Raw genomic sequence first — 21,231 nt, forward strand, 5'->3', positions numbered from 1 at the left:
TTTTTTTTTTTTTTTTTTTTTTTTTTTTTTTTTGTCTCTGTCTTTCGTTTCCATTGCTGTTCAGGGCAGAAGACATTTACAGTGGAAGAAGCTGTGGAAACCATTGGGTTTGGGAGGTTTCACATAGCACTTTTCCTCATTATGGGAAGCACTGGTGTAGGTTTCTGGATTCTGCTGTCAACATCATTAGTCCTAGATATCTGCAGCCAGCTGTATTWGCCTTAAGAAATGGTTTTCTTGTTGCCCTTATAGCAATGTTGCTATTGTATGACGCTTTTCATGCTGCCCSGATGACACCCAGACCCTATGCAGCCTGGCACAGAGGGCTGCCATCCTCTCTTGCTCTTGGCTGCCTGAGGAATTTCCTAGGGGCCAGGCTCTTCCTTTAACAGCACAGCTGGTTTGGCAACACAGCTACAAACCTGATGTCATTCTGGGGTTAAGCTGCAATGGAAATGCATCCACCAAGGCCCCTAGCTATGAGTGAATGATGGGATCATTTCTTTACTAAAGTCATTTGCTATTGACGTTCAACCATGGGGCCAATGTAGCACTRCTCTCATTTATTGATATTTATTTGTGGGGCAACCTGTAAGTTAGAAATCCAAGTGCACAGCTGGGTAAGTAGCCAAGCAGCTTCATTTCAGGAGACTATCGAAGATCTTCCACTAACTCTGCTGGAAGAGATCCTCCTCTGCAAAGGATGAGTCTTTCCAGACTTCCTAGACACACTGTAGATAGAGACCCACTTTCTCACCTCTCCCCCATCTCCCTCGCTCCTCTGAGTTTCCACATCTCCCTGAGCACTCACAGGTCCATGGCCAAGCTGCCATGTTCAACAGCCTGCAGTCCTGGCCCATGGGCATGTTCCCACTCTGTGGCATAGACATGTAGGGAATCACCTCAAAACTGAGGATCTGATGTGTCTGTAGGCTTGGTTAGATTCAGAATGGAGGCGTAGCCCACTCCTTGTGGAAGCCCTTGCTTGCTAACACACATGTTTGTCCTTGAAGGTGGCTGAAGCCATGGAGATCATGCTAATAGCTGTTGTTTCCCCTCTCATTCGGTGTGAGTGGCATCTTCAAGACTGGCAGGTGGCTCTAGTGACAACGGTGAGTGTCTTATGCTGCTCCACTTGCCTGTCATGTGAGCATTGCCAGGGTCACACTTTGCTTTAAACACATTTCCTGCATAGTGAGGAGCTCTGGTGTTCAGCCATAGCGGACAGTTCATCCTACTACTTAGAAAATATTAAATGCACTTTTGGTTTTAAGAGCAGAGCTGCCAGCTGCTGCCAGGACTGGACAATCCATCACTGGCTGTTTTGGGCCATATTTTGATTCCTCGTAGATGGTGTTTTTCGGCTACATGATCTTCAGCATAGTCCTTGGGCTCCTGGCAGACCGGTACGGCCGCTGGAAGGTGAGTGAGTGCCGCAGGTAGTATCAGCTCCTCACAAAGGGACTACCCTCATTTATCCTCTTCCCTTGGTCTCTGCATGGCCCCAAAGGCACCACCGCAATGAGGGAATGAGTGACTTCTTTGGAACAGCGGTGCCTAAAGCACAGACCAAAGGGAGTCCCAGTATGGAGTGTGAAACCCTCCCAAGGACTTACCAGCCCCTTGCACATCCTCCCCAGCAGCAGCTCTCCTGTGGTAGAAACCCAGATGGTGTGAAGTATGCAATGAACCTGCATTCTCAGCCACACAGGTTCAGATGCTGTGAAATAAGCACCCTCAGCCATGCAGGTCACCACCTGGTCTCCTTACCTTGTGCCTTTGCCCAAGAAATCATGCAAATATTGGGAATACAGACCTGGGCGGAGAGGTTCCCCTGAAATAAGCCCATATTTTTATGACCTTCATTTTTCCTTTCCAGATCCTCCTGCTCTCCTTCCTCTGGGGGGCCTATTTCTCCCTGCTGACCTCGTTCTCCCCATCCTACATCTGGTTTGTGTTCCTGAGGGCCATGGTAGGCGGTGGCGTGTCGGGCCACGCTCAAGGGTAAGGGGATGCTTGTTGCCTTGTGGTGCTGGTGTTGGCAACCAAGCCTTCCCCAGGGCAAGAGTGAGGAGTGCTCTYCTCATGCCGGGGCATGTAGTGAGACCAACCGAAAAATGAGAGAGAGGGTGGAGGGGAGGAGAGGAAAGCCCATAGGAACAGAAATGAGTCTTTTCAGTGTGTTATTTTCTTTGAGGATAAATGGGGGATGTAATGAAAGTAAATAGAATTGAATCAGTATCAAAAGCAAAAGGGCTGGCAAGTGTCCCACACCAGTGGATCATGAGGCCATATTTGGTTTCTTTATGCCAGGCTTTTTTTTGAAAAAAACAAGAACATGGCACTCATTTTCTTCTTCAGGCAAAGCACCCATTGCCTCAGAGGGGCCAGATTTCCTGGCTAAAGTCAGGAAGGCTCCATAGATCCCGTGGCTGACTTCCAACATACTGCCTGGTGGCCCTTGCAATGGGTTCCGATAAGCTGATCTGTGCTGTGACCTTGTGGAAAGAGCCAGGAAGGGGCCTCTGAAAAGGYTGGAAAAGGAAATGAGAGGAAATTCCCACCTCTCCTTAGAAAAAAAAAAAAAAAAGCAAGCCATTTCTGTAATTTCACAGAATCCTTCCAGTTTACTGAAACTGCAGTTCCCAAAGACTCAAGAGCACTGGAGTAGAAAGGACAGCTGGTTTGCATTAAATCAATGACAGAAAGATTATTAAACAYATATATTATAAAAACAATTAGACAGGTAATAGATGAGCGAARGATGATTCATTGTAAAAATAGTCACAACAGTTCTGTTTAAGTAACAAATTCTTCCTGAGCTAACATAGGAAGTTCTCACTTAAATGTAAACCAGTAGTCCTACTGGGAGGAAATGGAGAGATGACGGGGAAGGTGGATAAAATTCACAATATGAAAAATGATTTTCACTGGGAGCCTAGCAAAAATGAATTATTTCTTTYAATTCTTCAGTGAGAGCAAGCTCAAAACTTCGTTATCTTCCATGGTTCTCTTTCCTTGAAGCCTGAGGCAGAAGCCTGCTGCCGTGGGCATGGGGCAACACTGGTCACAGGTCAGGGAGCTCAGRCCCACACACATAGCTGCGGGAGGTGAAACATTAAAAGAACCAGCCCCTTCTGATAGCAAAGCTATAACAGGGTGGTCTGAATGCTTCATTTTTAAAGACTTCTTCTCCAAAAGCAGCGTGCCTGAGGCAGAGACTGGGAGTGTGATCCCTCGTTTCTGGTAGCTCAGTAGAGGGAGAGGGGCTGTCACAGAGGTTGCTGGCCATAGCGTCCAACAATAACTGAGATGAATGGATTATTTGATTAGTATAGAAATTCTCAATGTCTCTCTGCACTTCTTTTCATTTCTTTTAGGCTTATCATAAAAACAGAATTTTTGCCTACCAAATACCGAGGATACATGTTGCCCTTATCTCAGGTAAGAGTGAGTAAGTTACTCTTTTTTCTAGCCCACAGTCCCATGAGATTTGTCTGACTGTTGTCTGGAAATCTGATCTCCAGCAAGTCAGTGTATGTCCCAGATGGTCTGCGTTTATCTTGGGCAGAGCAAGAATCTTCTGCCTTCTATGCCCCAGAGTGCATACTCTGCATTATTAAACATGTACATAGACATGTGTGCAGAAAAGAAGCATTTTCTTCTCAAATAATTGGATGTTCCAAACACTGAGTGGGGAATTTGAGTGACAGCTGACATCCAACCTTCGGGTTACCACATTGATAACTGCATTCCCTGCTTTGATGAGATAAGCATTGATGGACTGTCAGTTAGGAGCAATGGGTCAGCTCATCCTAGAGTAGTGCTATAAGCACAAAACCACAGGAGGAATATGCTTTTTGCTGTGCTACCCACTGGGAGACTGAGAACAGTGGCCACTTCTTGGCTGGAAAGCAGTCTCAGTGCCAAACATGAGGGTGGCCTTGGGTAGAGGGTGTCAGACGTTTTTGGGCAGCATTCATCTCATGTCTCTTTGGTCCCCAGCTGAGGGAGTTGCATCAGGAGYCTTGGGCTCTGTCTGGGGTCATTGGTGGGAAACAAGCCAAGCAAACACTAGCCAAAAGTGAGGCGGGCTGAGGAGGTGCCCATGACACTGGGACATCTCTGCAGCTCGTACTGGTATTTGTTGAGGATCTCAGATGAGATAACCATGGCAATAACACGTGATTAATGAAGCAATTCCCCTGCTCACACTGCTTTGCTCAGCAGTGGGCTGGCACAGATCATGGCTGGGAAGGTTTTTTGGGCAAAGATCACGGTTAAGGGTGACTGGAGTTACCTCTTGTTCCAGATTTATGTAATGGGCACTTGATGCATGTGCAAATTATCTGGAAATGACTTCATTGATCATATGAGTTTGTTACTGGTTGAACCAAGAGTGTTTGTATTTGGTCTTGGTGGCAAAGAGAATTTGCTTTTAATTATACTCTGTTTGATCTCGGGGCTACATTACCAAAGTGTCATCAGAAACACAAAGATTTATATAAAAAARAACAATCTTATATTTCTCTTCAGAAATCAATTATTTCTACCCACAGATTACTCATGAACTGGCTCTGGCTTTTATGAATTTGTTTTTGCTTTGTATTGACTTAGACCCTTTGTGTAACTATAAAGAATGCTTTTCCTAGTGGCTACAAGAGAATTTTAGAGAGGAATGTACTTGCAGATCCGGGGCCAGATTGTCCATTGGTATAAACTGGCACCAAGTCCACTGGAGACCCACCAACTTCCAGCAGTGGAAATCTGGCCCGTTATTGCCTTTGGTGCTTGTAAATCTACTGCTTCCCACAGAGATTCAGACAAGAGAAACAGTCATAGGCATGAACATTAGCAGGGAAGTGAACAGAAGGACAAAAGGAGTGGATAGAAGGATTTTATGTACAATGGTAAGCGCAGCAAGTTATATGTTTTCATCCAGAGCTAATTAAAACTATCTTTAGTCATCTCTCCCCCAAACCTCATCTTTCCATCCTTGCTTCAACCCAAATTCAGCTTCGCAGACAGCCACAGGATGGCTCAGTTTGAACCGCAGCTCTCCACAGTAAAAATCCTGACGTATCCAGGCAATGAGACCATAAGGGATGAAAATAGACAAATCACTGCCATATGTTCATTTGTTTTAACCCTTGATTTCCACTTGGAAAGGTGTTTTGGTTGGCAGGCTCCTTGTTAATCATCGGCCTGGCATCAGTGGTCAACCCAACCATTGGCTGGAGGTGGCTGATCAGAATAGCCTCCATACCTGGCATCATCCTCATCCTGGTCTTCAAGGTAAGAAAATCTTTTCTGCCCTCTTGCTCACAGCATTTCAACAGAAYTGGTGTCCTCCTGCTGATGTAGCCACCAAGAGATATAATCCTCCATAGCGCAAAAGCCTGTGCTTGCGTGGTGTCCTTGTTTTAACACTGCTGTCCTCTCATGCGATGAGATTTGAGAAAGTCCTACATGCATGGACCAGCTGCCAGGGAAATGTGGCCTGTCATAAGGCAGCTGTTGCCTAAAGCATTACTACCCCACTGTGGACGTCCAGCACCACGGGCTCTGGTATTGCGTTATGCCAGCAGTACTGATAGACTTGTAACGGCATTTGAGATAAGGACAGCCTAGACAGGCTGTGCAAGAAAACACAATAACTAATACCCTCAGTCTTGCTCTGGCTCTCCTGCATCCTTTTCAGTCATTAAATTAACCAGGACTGAGGAAAGGAGCCTCAATAAAAAAGGCAAGCAGCAAACTTAGCTGACTGCCTATTCTTTGGGTCTAGTTATTCTTCAGAAATAACAACCTCAAACCCTGGGATCATTTTATTTCTGTGAGGTGGAAAATCTCTACTTGCAGTGCTAGTGGGCACTACACTGCTTAGCTGCAATTCCATGAGCAAGGTGCAGGGATCTCTACCTTCAACTGAGTGAACACAAAAGTCCATCTGTAGTGATATCTGAAAATGTAAGATTTGCATGAATGTCCATTTATATAGCTGTGCTGTTTCATTTCCCAAATTATTTGTGCCACGAAAAATATCTAGCAACAGCCTTTGGTCTAAAAGAAATAAAAACATAATTGATATATATCACTTTAAAAAAAGAAGTTGCCTTAAATTTATATTTTTGGGGATATATGTGTATTTATAATATATGCATCATTCAGTACAAGATGTTTCATTTGGGAGTGAGCAGAAGGGATTCTAGCTCAGGTATCATTTYGTTGGGCTCAAATGTCTGGACCTCAGGAAATGAAGTGCAACCGGCAACCGTGTAGGTATATTTGTGTAGTGTCTGACGGAAAGAGATGGGCAGAAATGCTTTCTAACTAACTCCTCCACCCAGTTCATTCCAGAGTCTGCTCGGTACAATGTGTCCACGGGAAACAACGCGGCTGCGCTGGCCACTCTGCGGAGGATCGCCAAGATGAACCGCGCCGCGATGCCCGAGGGCGTCCTGAGGGAGCCGGCTAACGTAAGCGTGAGCTGCAGACCCCGCTCCGCGCGCTCCTCAGACGTGAGGGGTGCAGCAGGGCTGCCAGGCATGTCCTGATGGCCCTTTCCCCCTATGTGTTCGGGTTCTTTCCAAAGGACTACAGATGAAGATGTCATTTTTTTCTTGAAGAGGCAGCAATAGTAGCCCTTAAGTGGAATAGGGGTTTCTAGGCTTTATGGGTTTATTTCTTTGTTTTTGGTCAGATTAATGTTATTCTGAGGGAAGATTTGTTTCTCTAGCCATGAAAAGGGTTGCCTGTAGAGAGCATTCTTTCTTACTGCTCATCAGTACTGCAAATGGCTTCCCAACGTGTCACAGGATGCAAGATTTGCTCGAGTCCCTCTGAAGAATATGGCCTGTTGGGCTACAGAATCCAAGGGGTCCCTCCCGTGAGGTCAACCATCTTACCCCCAGAAGAAACACTGGGAGCACCTACATGTGGACAGTGTGGGAGGCTCCGACTTCCATCTCTGTCCTGATTCACTGCAGGTTGCTGGAGCAGTGACTATCAGTTGCATCTCATACATTAGTGAAATTTCTGCTTGGTCTGGAACTTATCTGCCATTTCTAAGCAGATAAAAATGCTTCTGGCAGCGGATTCCTAAAAGGCGACCTGCCAGCTGGTGTTTATTCCAACCTCAGACCCCACTTGTGCACTGGATCCCAATGCACCCAGTCTCTGGAGACACCAAACCAGTCAAAGAGCATCAAAGCAACCTTTTCAACCAGACAGCACTGTCATTGCATCTTCTAAGMACCCAAGAGACACGAGAGCCAACAGACTGTGAGGGAAGTGGGTTGTTTCTCACAGATGAGAGGGGACACAACCTTGGGGTTTGACAGTGGGCACGGGCAGAAGAGAAGGCACAGCTACGCCTCTTTACCATCAGGCTGGGCCCTRCTAACACAGAGGAAGGACTATCATGAAGAGTCTTCTTGTTCAGGTGGCTCCTTTTAGCCCCAAGAAAGGAAGCTTGAACAAAGAGGTCCTCAAGATTATTTTCCAGCTCTTTAAAGTCCCTTTCCTGGACCTCTTTGCTGCTTATTCAATCCCACAGGCACCAGGCATTGTCCTTAGCAATTCATGCAAGATGGTGCTATTGTATTGGAATTAATTAGGTTTAAAGCTTCCCTGTAGTTTAATTGAATTTATGTAATGGAATCGCATTGACTGTGTGAAGGGTTTTGTTAGCTGTGTACCCTCCCAGTCTTAGCCAATAATGAAAGAAAAAAAAAAACAGGGCAACCCAAACCATCCCAGTGAACTCATCTCCCCTTGGAGGCGGGATGCCAGTGCAGGGCTCCGTGTGCCCTGCAGGGCTCTGTGTCCCCAGCACAGCGGGAGATGCAGCCATGCAGCAGGGCATCTGCCACCTCTTCCCAGGGGAGCTGGGCAGAGGCTGCCTCCGACCTCGGATGCCGGGTCCCTCTTTGGGACCAGCCAAAGCGGGAGTTAGTGCCAGTCAGAGCAGCAGTAGCCTGAGCAGGAGCAACCCCGTGTCCATCCCACATATTGCCCAGTTTTCACCCTGTGGGAGCTGAACACCAGGAGGGAGCCGGAGGGCACTGGGAAGCACAGGATGATGGTCTTGTTCTCCCCTCCAGCYTTTACAATGTGTCCTTCCTGCGTGCATCCTCTGGGAAGGGAGACAGCAAAGGGTGCTAGTGCTTGGAATGCCACTTTCTGAAGCACTTCCTCTACATAAGGTGCTTTTCTTTTTCCCCCTAAACTTCTCTTTCTATCAAACAATTTGCAGGAAAGAAGAGGAAGATTCAAGGACCTCATGCACCCCAAATACTTAAGAACTACTTTACAAATATGGATCATATGGTAAAAAAAAAATCACCCATTTTATTGTTATTTTTCCCTTGCTAATCCATTCTTTCTTTCATTTGAACATATGCAGGGAGCAGAAGTCTCCTCTTGACTCTGCTATTTCAAAGACTCTTCTGCTTCAGGAAGATGCTGAGCCACAAACCTTGATGGTTGGAGGGAGGACCTGTGGGGCACGATGAACCTTGCTTGTTTTTATATAATACTGTAAACCCCTTAGGTTGGTCAGCTTTAATACAGGCCGAAAAGGATTGGCTGCAAGGCAGTATATGCTAGGTAGTCAGGACCCCTTTCTGTGGGACAGATTAGCTCAGACAAGATGCTGTGGTTTGCATGAGAGCTGTAAGAGCAAGCACATGCCTGTTTGACAAGGATATGCCTGCCCTGGACTGGATTCCCCTTTTTTTTTTGCAGTCTTGTTTCTCCTGAGGAGGAGAACTGCACCACCTTTGCCGGCCAGCCAATATATCAGTGAAATAGGACTTGGCCAGGTACTTATTAACTGTTAGCAGTGCCGCTGGCCTGGGAAAATTAAAATTGAAGAGAAGATGATGAGTTTCATTTGCAATGTTCCCAGTAGCTATATGCATGGTTAATATATGTTTCATTGACTTCGCTGTCTGGAATGGCAATGTATAAATAATAGGTCCGTGGGAGCTCATGGACTTAAAATCTTGCTAAGTCAGGCCTTGAATCTTTCATGTTTTCCTCYGAACTCACATGAATTTTATGAATATATCTATATTTTTAAATCCCTCTTTCTCCTCTGCTCTCCCAGGAGCCACTGGCCTGCTCTGGGGTTGCTTTCCCATCCCTCCGAGCCCTTAGCATTCCCCCCACGCTCCCAAGGGAGCTCATTTTGTAGCCTGGGTGCTGGAGCTTGTTTCCAAAACTGCCAGGGGGGATATAAAAATGAAAATTATTTCTCGGTCTGCTTGTGATTAGGTGTAAACTGAATTACTTGATAAGGGCACAGCRAGGCTGCCATTGCTAATGCTGTGTCCCTGACAGCGGGCCAGGGTGCGGAGTGAGCCTCTCCAGGCTGCCCTGAAAGCCCCTTTTGAAAGGCAGAAACAACAAGGGCTGAAACCTGCGCAGTTGCTCCAGGAGCTGATTTAGAGACTCCCTGGGCAGGGCCTTCCAGGCAGGGACAGTTTAAAAAGTGTCTCAATTTATAGTCCTGCAGGAGAGAAAGGAAATGAGGGGCATGTCCTCCCCCAGGAGACAGAAGCAGGAGACAGCACCCGTCTCACTAAGCCTGGGCTGAGCACAGAGTAGGTTGGGTTACCCTCAACAGAAAATGGAGCAGGACGGTGGTAACATGGCCGTGACTCTGCATGTGAGCTGCTGGCTGGTTTAGCAAGGTTAAGTGCAGTCAGGCTGCATTGATATCAAATGAGCACATACTTGGTGGAAACCTCCCAGAGAGAACATGAGGCCTTCATCGCTTCTTGACGCATCTCCTTGCTTGCCATAACCCAGCAGGGACAGGGAGGGAGCCCAGGAATGAYGGGGAGTAGGGAAAGACCATGCATGCACATCGGCATGCCCAACTGCACTCCTCTTCCTCAGTGCCGGTGTGTGGCAGCACAAACACACAGGGTGCGGTTTACGAGCCCTGCTGAGCCTTGTCTGGCTCTGCACAGAGCCAGCGCGGCTGCCCCAGGCCAGCAGAGACTCAGCTTGGTTCCCTGGACCCCGCTGAGCCCCGAGCTTGGGCTCTGCGGTTGCATTTGTTGAGGCAGGGCTGTGAGGAAGGCCAGGGGAAAGTGCCTGTGGTGCAGGGAGCCAGTGTGGATGTGCCCATCCTGACCCAGCAGTGTGAGAGCCTTGGAAGGTGCCAAGGTTCTCCCTTGCAAGGCAGTTTCCTGCTTGTTCTTGCACAGCAAGGAGTAGCAGTAAGGGGCAAGGGGGCACACGAGCTGAGAACCGGGATGTTTTCCTCAGAGGACGAGAGGCAGGAGGGCCTGCGTTGGAGTATGTGCCAGGCACTGGGTGTGAGCCTATGTATGTGGTGTGTGCACGAGTCTCTGGCTAATGGACAAGGGTTCTCCTGATGCATAGCCCAACTGTTGGGGACAGCGTGTCTGTCATTGGGCACCCAAGACCTGCTGTGTTCCAGTGCCAGAATGTTTCCTGACCTTCCCTATTGTTCTCGTCTCTTGTTGCCCTGTTTCTTTCCTGCAGGCTTGGCATCGCTTTTGCTTATTATGGTGTTATCTTGGCCAGCGCTGAATTACTGGAACGGGATCTAGTCTGTGGTTCTCCAGCAGCAGCAGGGGAGGAAGCTGGAGATGACTCCGAGGAGAGCCGGAGCCCATGTCACTGTCGCTTATTCAGCCCTTCTGCTTACCAGACCATGATTATCAGCACAGTGGGAGAGATCGCATGTAACCCCCCCGCCTTTTCATTCCCTTTCTTTATCATGTTAATACTCTCTGTACAGCTTTCCACTTTGCATGCAGTTAGTGACACACAGGGGGCTGACACGACTTCARTTTTGCTGGCAACAGCCACGCAAAGCAAAGCAAAGGTTTGATGGGTAGCCCATGAGCTGGTGGCAAGGGGGACATTCCTCCCAGGTGAATAATGCAGCTTTTGATGACACCATGGGTCCTTWCACCACCAGAGTCACTGCTGCCTTTGCAGTCAGCACACAGCAACTATTTTTCTTACACTCCAAGACAAAATTGCCCAAGGGCTAAATTGCCAGGCCCAATACTGGCTTCTAAACAAATTCTCAGACATACTGTGTTTGGGAATTCATAATTGATTGCAGGTAGTCATGTACATGTAGTCTAATGCACCACACATGTGCCTTACCTTAGAACAGATATTAGCCTCAGGAGCAGATCCTATGGTGAGCTTTTGGGTAACAGGCATGAAAGGGTGCCCAGTGATTCCATAGCAAAACCCAAAGGTTTCCTGGTACAGCCCATCCAGGGGCCACAGTGGGATGATGGGCCGGGAGAACTGCAGCTGGTGCCCAGTCCTTGCCCAGCGCAGGGGTGTTGCAGATGGCCGGGCATCAGCAGGGATGATGGCAGGGAAGGAGATGAGGGAGTGCACAAGCTATAGGATTTGGGTACAGGATGGGAGCTATATGAGGTGGCATTTTATAGAACACTTGGTAGGCATTGAGGATGAGGGTTTGGAGGAATACCTCAAAGGGCATGGAGGTCTATGAACACAGACACTCATCACACCTAAGTCATCTAACATTTTCTTTTCTTGTTTTCATCTCCAGTAAATCCCTTGAACATTCTGGGCATCAATTTCCTCGGGAGGCGCCTGAGCCTGTGCATAACCATGGCTTGTACGGCCCTGTTCTTCCTTCTCCTCAACATCTGCATTTCGAGGTAGGCCGYGAGCCCATGTGCTGCCATCGCGGAGGGCGAGGGTGCTGTGCAGCATGGGCACATGGCAGGGTCTATGGGAGCCTCAGGTCACCGGTCGGTCATCCCAGCAATTCCTATACACAYGGRAAAAAAAAATCTCCAGCTGGCTCCCTGTACTTCCCAGAAAAGCTATTGCAACAGAGGTTGTGGTGCGTGTGTGGCAAGGGAGTAACTTATATTGCTGAGCCCAAATGCCTTCCCCAAAGTGTTCAACAAGCTGCTAACTAGCGTAGTCCGGAAAACTAAAAATAATGTAAACAACATCCCTTACAAATAAGTTGTACCATTCTCTCTCTCTCTCTTTTTTTTTTTTTTTTTTTTTTTTTTTTTGGCACTATTACGTATGTCTGCTGGCTGGTAGAGTCAGGCTCTCCAAAGAAGCTCAAATCACCAAGGGGAAGGGTTTAGTGAATGCTCTGCTTCTCAGCTTGGTTTGCGGGGACCTACAAGACCCATTCCCAGGTGGGAGAGCTGAAGAGCTAYTGGAAGGCTAATGTGCAATAGTTCATGGCCAACATGCCTTCCCAACAGACTAAGGAAAGCTTACACGTGTCAGCCAYCAGCTTTTCCTCACACCTCCTCTTTCGAGAAGGTTGCAAGTACCTTAGGGCAGTATTTTAGGTTGTGTCTGTGCGATTGCTGTTTGGTGCTACTAATTCTTGCTCCGTATCGCTTTCCCTCTAGTGCAGGCATGACTGGGTTTCTCTTCATGCTACGCGCCTTGGTTTCAGCCAACTTTAACACCATCTACATCTACACAGCAGAGGTGGGTCGTTTTGCAAATATTCTAGGCTGCTGTGGTGAGTGAAAGCCCATTTGCCTATACCCAGGAATGCTGACATATTTATTAACTACAGTAACTTTTCTTGAACTGCCCACCTCTGCTTTCCTGGTCCTGCTTTTGTCTATGAWTTTGGATAAAGAACCAGAAAACTAGCTGGAGATGTGAAGAGCACRTGGCCCTGCTGAGCCACATGTTGGACAGCTGCAGGAAAATGCTGTTTAGGAGGATGTCTTGTACCAGCATCTTCCAAAACGCCTACAGTCTTTCCTTTCCTCAACTCCAGAAAGTTAGAAGATAGGCCACCACTGAGAAGGAGACCTTTACCAGCATTTAAGGGATTGAGGTTGTATATACATGGTTTGTCTGCAAAGAGTTTAATGTATCAGAGAGCTTATCCTTCACAAAAATACCTGGAGCAATAGCTTCCATGGGTTAAGTTCGCATAAAAAAAAAAGCAGTTAAATATATCATCTTACAGATGGAGTAATGTGATAAAAAGCAAATAGAAGGACCTCTCTGATTTGGCCTGATACTGTACAGTACTTTTAATAACACTCTRTAGTTAAGAATACCCCAGCCTTCAAGGGTCCGGAACTGAATGCTGCTGATGTGAATACTGCTGGAATGGCTGTGCCATAAACCACCAATATGCACAATTTAAAGCCCTATGTGGAAATCCCCTTTCCAGCTGTATGCCTGAACTCGTCTCGAGTTACCTTCCCTCCACTGGCTTGGCCCTATTCAGACAAGTATTTGTACACAGGATTAAATGACTATACTTGCTAAAAATCTATTGACATTAATGGGACATTAATAGGGCTTAAATTAAGCAAAGCACATGCTTAAGTGCTTTATTGGCACAGGTGTTAGGAAGATTAAAAAGAAAATTCCACAAAGCATATTCCTCTAAGCATGATGGTTTCTTGTCTGGATTAGCTTTCCTTTTTTTCCTTTTTTTTTTTTGTTTCCTTCTCCCCAATGAAGGTGTTTTCCACAGAAGTGCTCCTTACAAACACAGGCTGACTTGAAGGCCTGTGTTAATTAGTATCTTATTCTCTTTCTCCAAACGCAGGGTCKGGCAATATAAATTAAGCTTTTCCTTTACCACCAATCTCTGTGACACTGACCTGAATGGCCCACCCCAACTGGAAGGGACATGTCCATGGGAAGAAAATAACTGTGTTACCACATCCAGCTTTGCTGGCTTACCCTAAGASTTCGCTTTGGGCAAGAGGTGGACCCAAAGGAGTCTTTAATCCTTTTCATAGCTCATCCCACTAGCTGTCTTCAATAACGCAATGGGGTTCTCTGTCCAAAAGAAGAGGACGTTAGTCCTCTAGATACCAATGTTAGTTTTTTTGCAGTAATTTTGTGTTCTTTCTGGCCTGTCTTAGGTCTACCCTACCACTATGCGAGCCCTGGGGATGGGAACCAGCGGGTCCTTGTGCCGTATTGGAGCTATGGTGGCCCCGTTCATATCACAAGTAAGCGCACTGTTAGTATTATCTTAACATGGGTGGCAGTTGATCAGTAAAGGTCTAGACTGCTTTATACTCCTAACGTTGTGGAACAGTTCTCCAGGCTCTGCAAAACTGCACCAGTTTCTTTGCAGAGCTTAGCGTGGTCATGTTTATGATATTCTGAAAGCTATTAGACTGCAAACACTGCTTTTGCTGGCCATGGTGGAGTCTCACATGTCTATGATCCTTCATCCACCCTTTAATTCCTAAATAATTGCCAGGCCTCCTCTTCACTGATCTGCTGTTTCAACTGTTGTTTTTATTGCTGTTGCTTGTCTGCAGGTTCTTATGAGTGCCTCTTTCACTGGGGCCCTGTGTCTTTTTGCATCTGTGTGTGTTGTATGCGCAATCTCTGCATTTACGTTGCCCATCGAGACCAAGGGCAGGGCACTGCAGGTTTGTATGACACCTCCGGGGGCTCTTACGTCTCTAAATACTAGTTGGAAACACCTAAATTATGATTCAGCTGTAATGTACATCAAACTGTCCTAGCAGTTCATAAAAACAAATCAGGACTGACAGATGAGCATGGGAACATGTCGTTGCAGCTTAAAGCACCGTCACCCCAGCTGCCTAAGCTCGTTTGTCCTAAAGGAACAAAGCAGATGTCCCAGCCCCAGCTCCTATGTGTCAGCGTGCCAGCTTGTGGGCACAAAGCTTTTCCTGCTAGCAATTCTGGCCCTTCCTTAATGCTGTGGGTTCACAGGCGCGTACTCTGCTCTGCCACCTCTGCTACAGGGAGAGAGAAGGGCAACAGAAGTACCTCATTRCACTGCCAAAGCTGCATCTTCATCAGATACAAGCCCAAAGCCCCATGCCACACAGCCAGGTAGCTAAGGCCCTGTGGCTAGTGTTTCCTACAAGGCCATGGAGGCAAAAGGCTAAAAGACCAGGCACAAAGATGGAAGTGCAAGGTGGGCTTAGCTTCAGCCACCTTGCCGTGCACATGCAGGGCTAATTCCCTGCAGGAGATGATGGTGAGCAGCTTTGTCACGGTGCCGCATGAGCAGCCAGGAAATTTTCACCTTGCACTGCATGTTAGTCTGCAGCCCACCTTCCCCGTGTAAGCCGGGCCATGGACACTAGGCAGAAGCCTAGAGACAGTCAAGGAAACTATTATAAAATATGTACACATCTCAGTTAATCAAGTCACGTGGTAATCTGCCATCTGCCTCAAACACTTGTATTTTAGAAATACAGACTTATGTCTTTATGTCATAAAAAAAAATCTATAGACTGGAAAACCAGTTTTTAAAACAGTATTGGACAAAACAACTTATTCTTCCCCTATGGGCAAAATTCAACTCATGCAGAAAGGCCAGAGAGCTGCTTAGCCCTCAAATGGTTGAGATTACACTAATTACTAAGCAAAACACCTCCTTAAAACCACTTCAGACGTAAAAGAAAACCTTTGTTTTTTGTGGAGCTAAGAGAGCACCATCTTATGTTCAGCTGGGTAACCCCTATCTCATACTCATTTCTGAGATTATAATTACATATGTAAATACATTCACTGGTGCTGAATCCTGACTGCTGAACATGTTGTCCAACGACCTCACACAACACAGTTATTCAACCTGCAGATGAATTTGATACACAACATACAAAAGCTGTCTTCTTTCTGACATGGCAGTATTTAGTGCGAAGACTCCAAATTGTAGATGCAGATCTCAATATTAAGTCTGCAAATTAAGTGAATATATATATATACACACATAAAAAAAAGCTTCTAGAATCTAGATAATAACTTTTAAAGAGCTTACCTACCTTTTAGTTTATTAGGACAATATCATCCTGCTCTCAAAGCAGTCGTAGGGACAGCCCATCAAAGGGGAGACTTTCTGGACACATCTCATGCATTGTCACATGTATTTTCCCCCTGCATCCATTTCCGTGGGTTTTCATGTGTATTTTATTAATCTTGTGTATTTTCTTYCTTCTTAGCAAGTGAAATGAAAGTGAGTGTTTGATGTTGATTGGGTAGGAAAAGAAAAAGAAACCTTTGGAATCTGTCATTTCCTGTGAGCAGCATGTGATGTTGATTGCTTCACCATACCATTTCCATTATAACAAATTGCAACCGACCAGTGCAAGAACTGTGATTTGTATAGACAAATGGCAATTTTCTCAAATATGTACTCCTTCCTATGATTCAATAAAAAGACATTTTCTACCCACCCCATGCAGCAAGATGATACTCTCACTCCCTGTGCCATTACTGCTGCCATGCCACAAAAAAATGGAAAATGACAGTCATGAAAGCAAGTGTTCTACACAAAGATTAGACTACTTGCAGGCTAAAATCAGTATTGATTACCATCCTATTTGCTTTTGTAGATTGAGGCAGAGCGTAAAAAATAATACACAAATACAGTCTTCCCCATAGCATGTCAAAAATGCAGTACWTCCCTAGGAAAGCAAAACAGCATTCCTCAAATATCTATGCATTATTATCTTCATTAGAGAAGTTGAATTTAACCTCTCAAGCCCCATTCCACAGGCAGTTTCTGAGGGTTCTTAGGGTGACATTCAAGAGCAGAAGACTAAAGCTGAGTCATATGTTTTCCTCTGGATTATTGAGGAGAAACCTTTCAGACAAGTTGCTGGAAAAGAACAGCCTGTCATCGTGCTCACTCACCCCCACAGCTCCATGATGGTAGCCCAGAGATCAGCCTCTCAGGGGGAAGCTGGACAGAAGAGGCCACCAAAACTTCAAGTCTCTTGGTGACCAGCGAAGAGACGTGGTTCTCTGCGTGAAGGCCTTCATGGCAGCTGTGCAAGGCCTGGTAAGAGTCCAGGCTACCCCTGACATGTCTCCTGTATAAACTGGTAAGCCAGAGCAATTCACGGGAAGGACAAGCCCATCTAGACATTCAGATCTAACACTGATGCACTAAATGGCCAGCTGGCCTGGCTCTACAGTTAATGCAAGAGGCCTCTATAGTTAATGCCAAGAAAAACAATCTTAATTTGTATTTCAGAGCAGTATTTTTGGATTTTTTTCCCATGAAAACACATCTGAACAGTGAAGAAAAGGGTGAATAGATKGAAGTGTTTCCTAATCTTTCCTCCCACCTCCACCTTGGACTATATTGCTATAGGTTCTATAAACGATTGAGGCAACAGGAGAGAAAAATCTGAATGAAAAGGAGGCTATAGAAAAAAATTACGCTTATAACTAACCCATATTTTTCACTGAAACTTACTTGCAGTTTTATGGTAAGTTTTTGGTTAAAACGTTGGCTGCATAATTTCAAGAAGTTTTTGTTTTCAGGTGAGAATGAAAAGCAGAGAGATGTAACTTGCTTGCAAGAATATATCTCTGCTTTTCCCCCTACTGTTTTTCACTGTAAGGGCAGGAGTGTGAAGGTACAGAGGCACRCATTCCCAAAGCATTCAGCCTCCTAACATATCTGTGTTTGCCACTTACTACCCAGAGAAATCCTCAGCACCTTCCCCGGGCAGCACRGGTACACTTGGTGACAGGGCACGTAGGACTTTCAGGCACTGCTGGATTTTTAAGGTTTCCAAGTGTTGCACTGGCTGTGCCTCTCACTTCTCATCTCTGCACTCCTGTAGTGTGCACTGGGACACCSGTTTTGTGAAAATGTCCCCTTCACAGGCCTCCTCTGCTCCTTCACCTCTCCTCCTTTCTTYGGGGTACAATAGATGGCAGAACTGCTGCAGCAGCTCTCCTCAGGTCATAAAGCTTCCCACAAAGAGCAGAAGAAAAAAGGGAAAAYGGTTACACTCACCAACTTAAAACCTAATCAAATCAGCATGGCATTTCTAAAGGTATTATGACCACCAAAGGCCTGCTGCAAATGCAGCCAACAGTCTTTGAAGCGCCCATTGCCTGCTGCTAGGCAGTGCCTCCCTGTGAGGAAGGCCCTCTTCTGCCGTCTGTTCTGGTGAGAAAATGAATAAAAGGCCTTTTTCTGTGCACATAGGTACCCTGCAAGGAGGCAGGGACAGCATTTAGTCTCCTCAGTGATGTATCCCTAGCAGTGACACATAGCAAATTGAAAACAAGGTTGTGTACAGAAGAGATGTCTTTATAACTCCATCTGAAGTACTCCAGCACAATGAAAGCAGGGCTAGTCCAACAGACCGCCTGCTTCACCCAGAACTCAGTTTTAAGACGACACAAATGATGGGTGCAATCCAGAAGCTGGAAATGCGCCACCAACAAGTTCCACTCTAATTCTGCAATCTTTGAAGGCCTAAACAACCTTCTATGATGCTGATGAGCCTTCTGGAAATGGCACTAAATTAAAAGGGTAAATTGTCACAACATCTGGTGATTTTAAGAAGGACAGACAAAAGATGAAGAAGCATGATTGTTCTTTTTTTCTTCCTTCTTTTGAAACTTTTGTACCTCCCAATGAAGACCAATGCAGGTTGCATTCTTAAAATAACACATTTAGAAATTTGGTAAAATAGCAAGAGCTTATGGACAGAAAGGATTCACTTTTTCCTAAACATATCCAAAGTCCAATAACAGTAAGTGCAAGTAATTATTTTTTTTCCTTGCAGTTTTACCATGATCTCTATTAAATTTAGGTATATCTAAGCTGTGAAATACCTGTTAAACAATATAGTACAAGAATATCATTGCTTCTTGCTGCTGGTGAGAAAGATGGTGCAAAACAAAACATTGTCTTTTCTCCACTAAACTCTCAAACAAATTCCACCCCCTCTTTCTTAAAAATTATTTTTAATACACTCTCCTCTACATTTTCAAGTTACCAATACCTTCTTTTGGGGCAACTACACCTTCATTGTACCAGTCAGTTTCGTAGGACAACAGTATTACACCATCTATTTTCATGGCTTTTGTGAAATACAGTACAGGAAAATCAAATTATGGCCAGCCACATGCCTTTGGTAAAAGTAAATGTCTGGTGAAATCACATTTTCTTCAAACTCAGAAAGCCACATGTTGACCCCATGTACTATTTTACACTTGAATTCTACACAAACTTCTTCTCTTCCTCAAAGCAGATGTAAGCAGCTGTCATCCCACTCAAACAAGCAATTTCCGTAAAGCAAATTCTGTTCCTGAAGTAGGTTGAAAGTTTGGAACTTCAGAGAAACAGCTCTCCGCCGGCCTTGATCGCCATTTCATTTGTGTTTCAGAGGAAAGGAAGAAAGTCTAGGAAACATCCACAAACCTACAAGTCAAAGCAGTCATGATTCTTCCCTTTCTGACATTTAACAGTGATAAATATTCATAGTTTTTAAAAAAGATGTCCATAGCAAAACATGCAACTCATTTGAGCAACTGGCGCTCCTCTCCTTTGAGACGTTTTTTCCGTGGCTGTACAAATTCATCATCCGAGTCATCAGTAAGTTCTGGACTATCTTTTTCACTCTGGGAGTTTGGTTGCAAAAGGAACTTTCGCTCAGGATAGAGGTTCTTCAGAAGTTCTTCGAAATATGCTTCAAGCTTCATGCCAGCATCAGCCACTTCTGAATCAGGCTGTTGGGTAAATTAATACTTAAATTAATAGTATCAGTGCACCATGAAATCTAGCATTGTACCTAGAGCACCTAWAGGACCTTAAGGTGATTTACAAACTATAAAAAGCAAACAGCAATATTAATGGCACCCATAGAACACGGGTAACAAAGAACAAAAGTCTCCAAAACAGAAAGAGAAGGCAGAAGTTTTGCCAGTATCTCACCACATTTTTCCTTTTCTTACAGAACCTAATTGCAAAAGACATGTTGCTTGGGTTCTGAAAGCTATATAAAGATTTTTTTAACAAACTTTTCGACTGTTAAAAAAAAAGTAAAGTACATTATGCTGTGAAATAGACAGATGTATCCTAAGRCTGTGTAAAATCCTAAAGTTTCTCTAAATTACAGCCTTATTTTAAAATTACAGTAAAATGTTATTAGAATGAATGGTGATTATATCTTGAAAGACTAGGCTTCCCTGGGTTCATTCCTTCCCACCATGGCTGACCAGTTTCCTGAAGTGCAGGCCATTGTCACAGGAAGGTACAGGTTACTGATGGCAACTGCTTCAGAATCCAACCAAAACCACTTACACAAACCTTTATTCCCACTGGCATCCTTTCTGCTTCTGTGGTCTGATCAGCACCTGCATCCCTTTGTCAACACTATGTGTTCCCTTATGTGCAGTGAGGGATACCAACAATCAACCCACATACGACTAGAAGTCAAAGATGAGCATGGACCTCCCAGAATAAAAAAAACTCACTGAACTTAAGATTTGATAGGTTGCTGCTAGGGCAGTGGAAATTAAAACAAGTTTTTATGCAATGTCCACCGCTAACCTCTGCAATTAAGGGTTATCTTATTCCTTACCTGCTGTCCTGCCATTCAGTTAATATATTTATTACAACCCTCCTTTTTCATGGAAGCATCTACAAYGCATGGTCATCTAACTCTGAACTAGTTCAAAATGTAATCTGTGTTTTCATTGAGATCTCTTCAACAAAACAAGTTTAATGTAAAGAGTTCTTGTGTTATAAGTTCTACCCCACTATAGCTCTCCYGAAGAAAACTAAGCTTACAAAACAAGAAGAGGTATCTACTTTTTCTAACCTCATTAAATTCAGCACAGTTTTGGAAAATCAGTCGGAAATCAGCCACAAAATCTTCTGGCTTTGTGTAGAATAAATCAGTCACTTGAAGTCTTTTCTTGATGGTTGACAAATCCATAGGCTTCTTGATTATTTTGTAGTAATCAGGAACCTACAGGAAGAAAAAAAATACCAAATGCAGCCAGGTTCACTGCTTATTTCTTATATTATTATTTTATATTTTGTCTTATCTTCAAAGCACAATCCTAAGACATGGAGTTTTCATGTTCTTATACTCAAGGCATTTATTTTTACAGACATCCTAATTCACTTTTTTATTGATATTGTTAAATCAGCATTTACTCAGCATTGTAAAATCAGCASATAGCGTTAGTACTTGGGGATTTTCTGTGTGTATGTCTCTTTATTAGGTAATAAATAAAATGTGCTCTTAGGGAATTCTACTAGTAATACCCCTTTCAACCCAATGTTTTTCCTTTCAGTTTCCCTTTGGATAGGTTAATAAAATTCTACACATCTGACACACTATATTCGGGAGAATTTGCCTCCTGATAATGGACAACTGGCAACCACAATGCAATTAAGAACATGACAATTATTTTACTGATTGATATAACATA

The 21,231-nt window shown here is 44.8% G+C and overlaps 2 protein-coding genes across 2 annotated transcripts in view; one reads left to right on the plus strand and one right to left on the minus strand.

The window, feature by feature from the left end:
- Positions 1-14,528, plus strand: part of SVOPL (SVOP like) — a 14,838-nt gene extending 310 nt beyond the window's left edge. The window contains exons 2-14 of the mRNA XM_026047321.1: positions 65-156; positions 1,014-1,112; positions 1,351-1,422; positions 1,880-2,004; positions 3,381-3,444; positions 5,170-5,295; positions 6,351-6,479; positions 8,258-8,331; positions 10,522-10,724; positions 11,582-11,693; positions 12,417-12,498; positions 13,911-14,000; positions 14,319-14,528. Coding sequence (XP_025903106.1) covers positions 65-156; positions 1,014-1,112; positions 1,351-1,422; positions 1,880-2,004; positions 3,381-3,444; positions 5,170-5,295; positions 6,351-6,479; positions 8,258-8,331; positions 10,522-10,724; positions 11,582-11,693; positions 12,417-12,498; positions 13,911-14,000; positions 14,319-14,528 — 1,478 coding nt within the window. The remainder of the gene's footprint in view (positions 1-64; positions 157-1,013; positions 1,113-1,350; positions 1,423-1,879; positions 2,005-3,380; positions 3,445-5,169; positions 5,296-6,350; positions 6,480-8,257; positions 8,332-10,521; positions 10,725-11,581; positions 11,694-12,416; positions 12,499-13,910; positions 14,001-14,318) is intronic.
- Positions 14,529-18,471: 3,943 nt separating this feature from the next.
- Positions 18,472-21,231, minus strand: part of TRIM24 (tripartite motif containing 24) — a 58,645-nt gene continuing 55,885 nt past the window's right edge. The window contains exons 21-22 of the mRNA XM_026047319.1: positions 20,613-20,762; positions 18,472-19,518 (exon numbers count right to left, since the gene is read on the minus strand). Of these exons, the coding sequence (XP_025903104.1) occupies positions 19,309-19,518; positions 20,613-20,762 (360 nt within the window). The 3' untranslated portion in view covers positions 18,472-19,308. The remainder of the gene's footprint in view (positions 19,519-20,612; positions 20,763-21,231) is intronic.

Source organism: Nothoprocta perdicaria, unplaced genomic scaffold (genome assembly GCF_003342845.1).
Source record: "Nothoprocta perdicaria isolate Ctin4 unplaced genomic scaffold, notPer1 scaffold_490, whole genome shotgun sequence".
Lineage (NCBI taxonomy): Eukaryota > Metazoa > Chordata > Aves > Tinamiformes > Tinamidae > Nothoprocta > Nothoprocta perdicaria.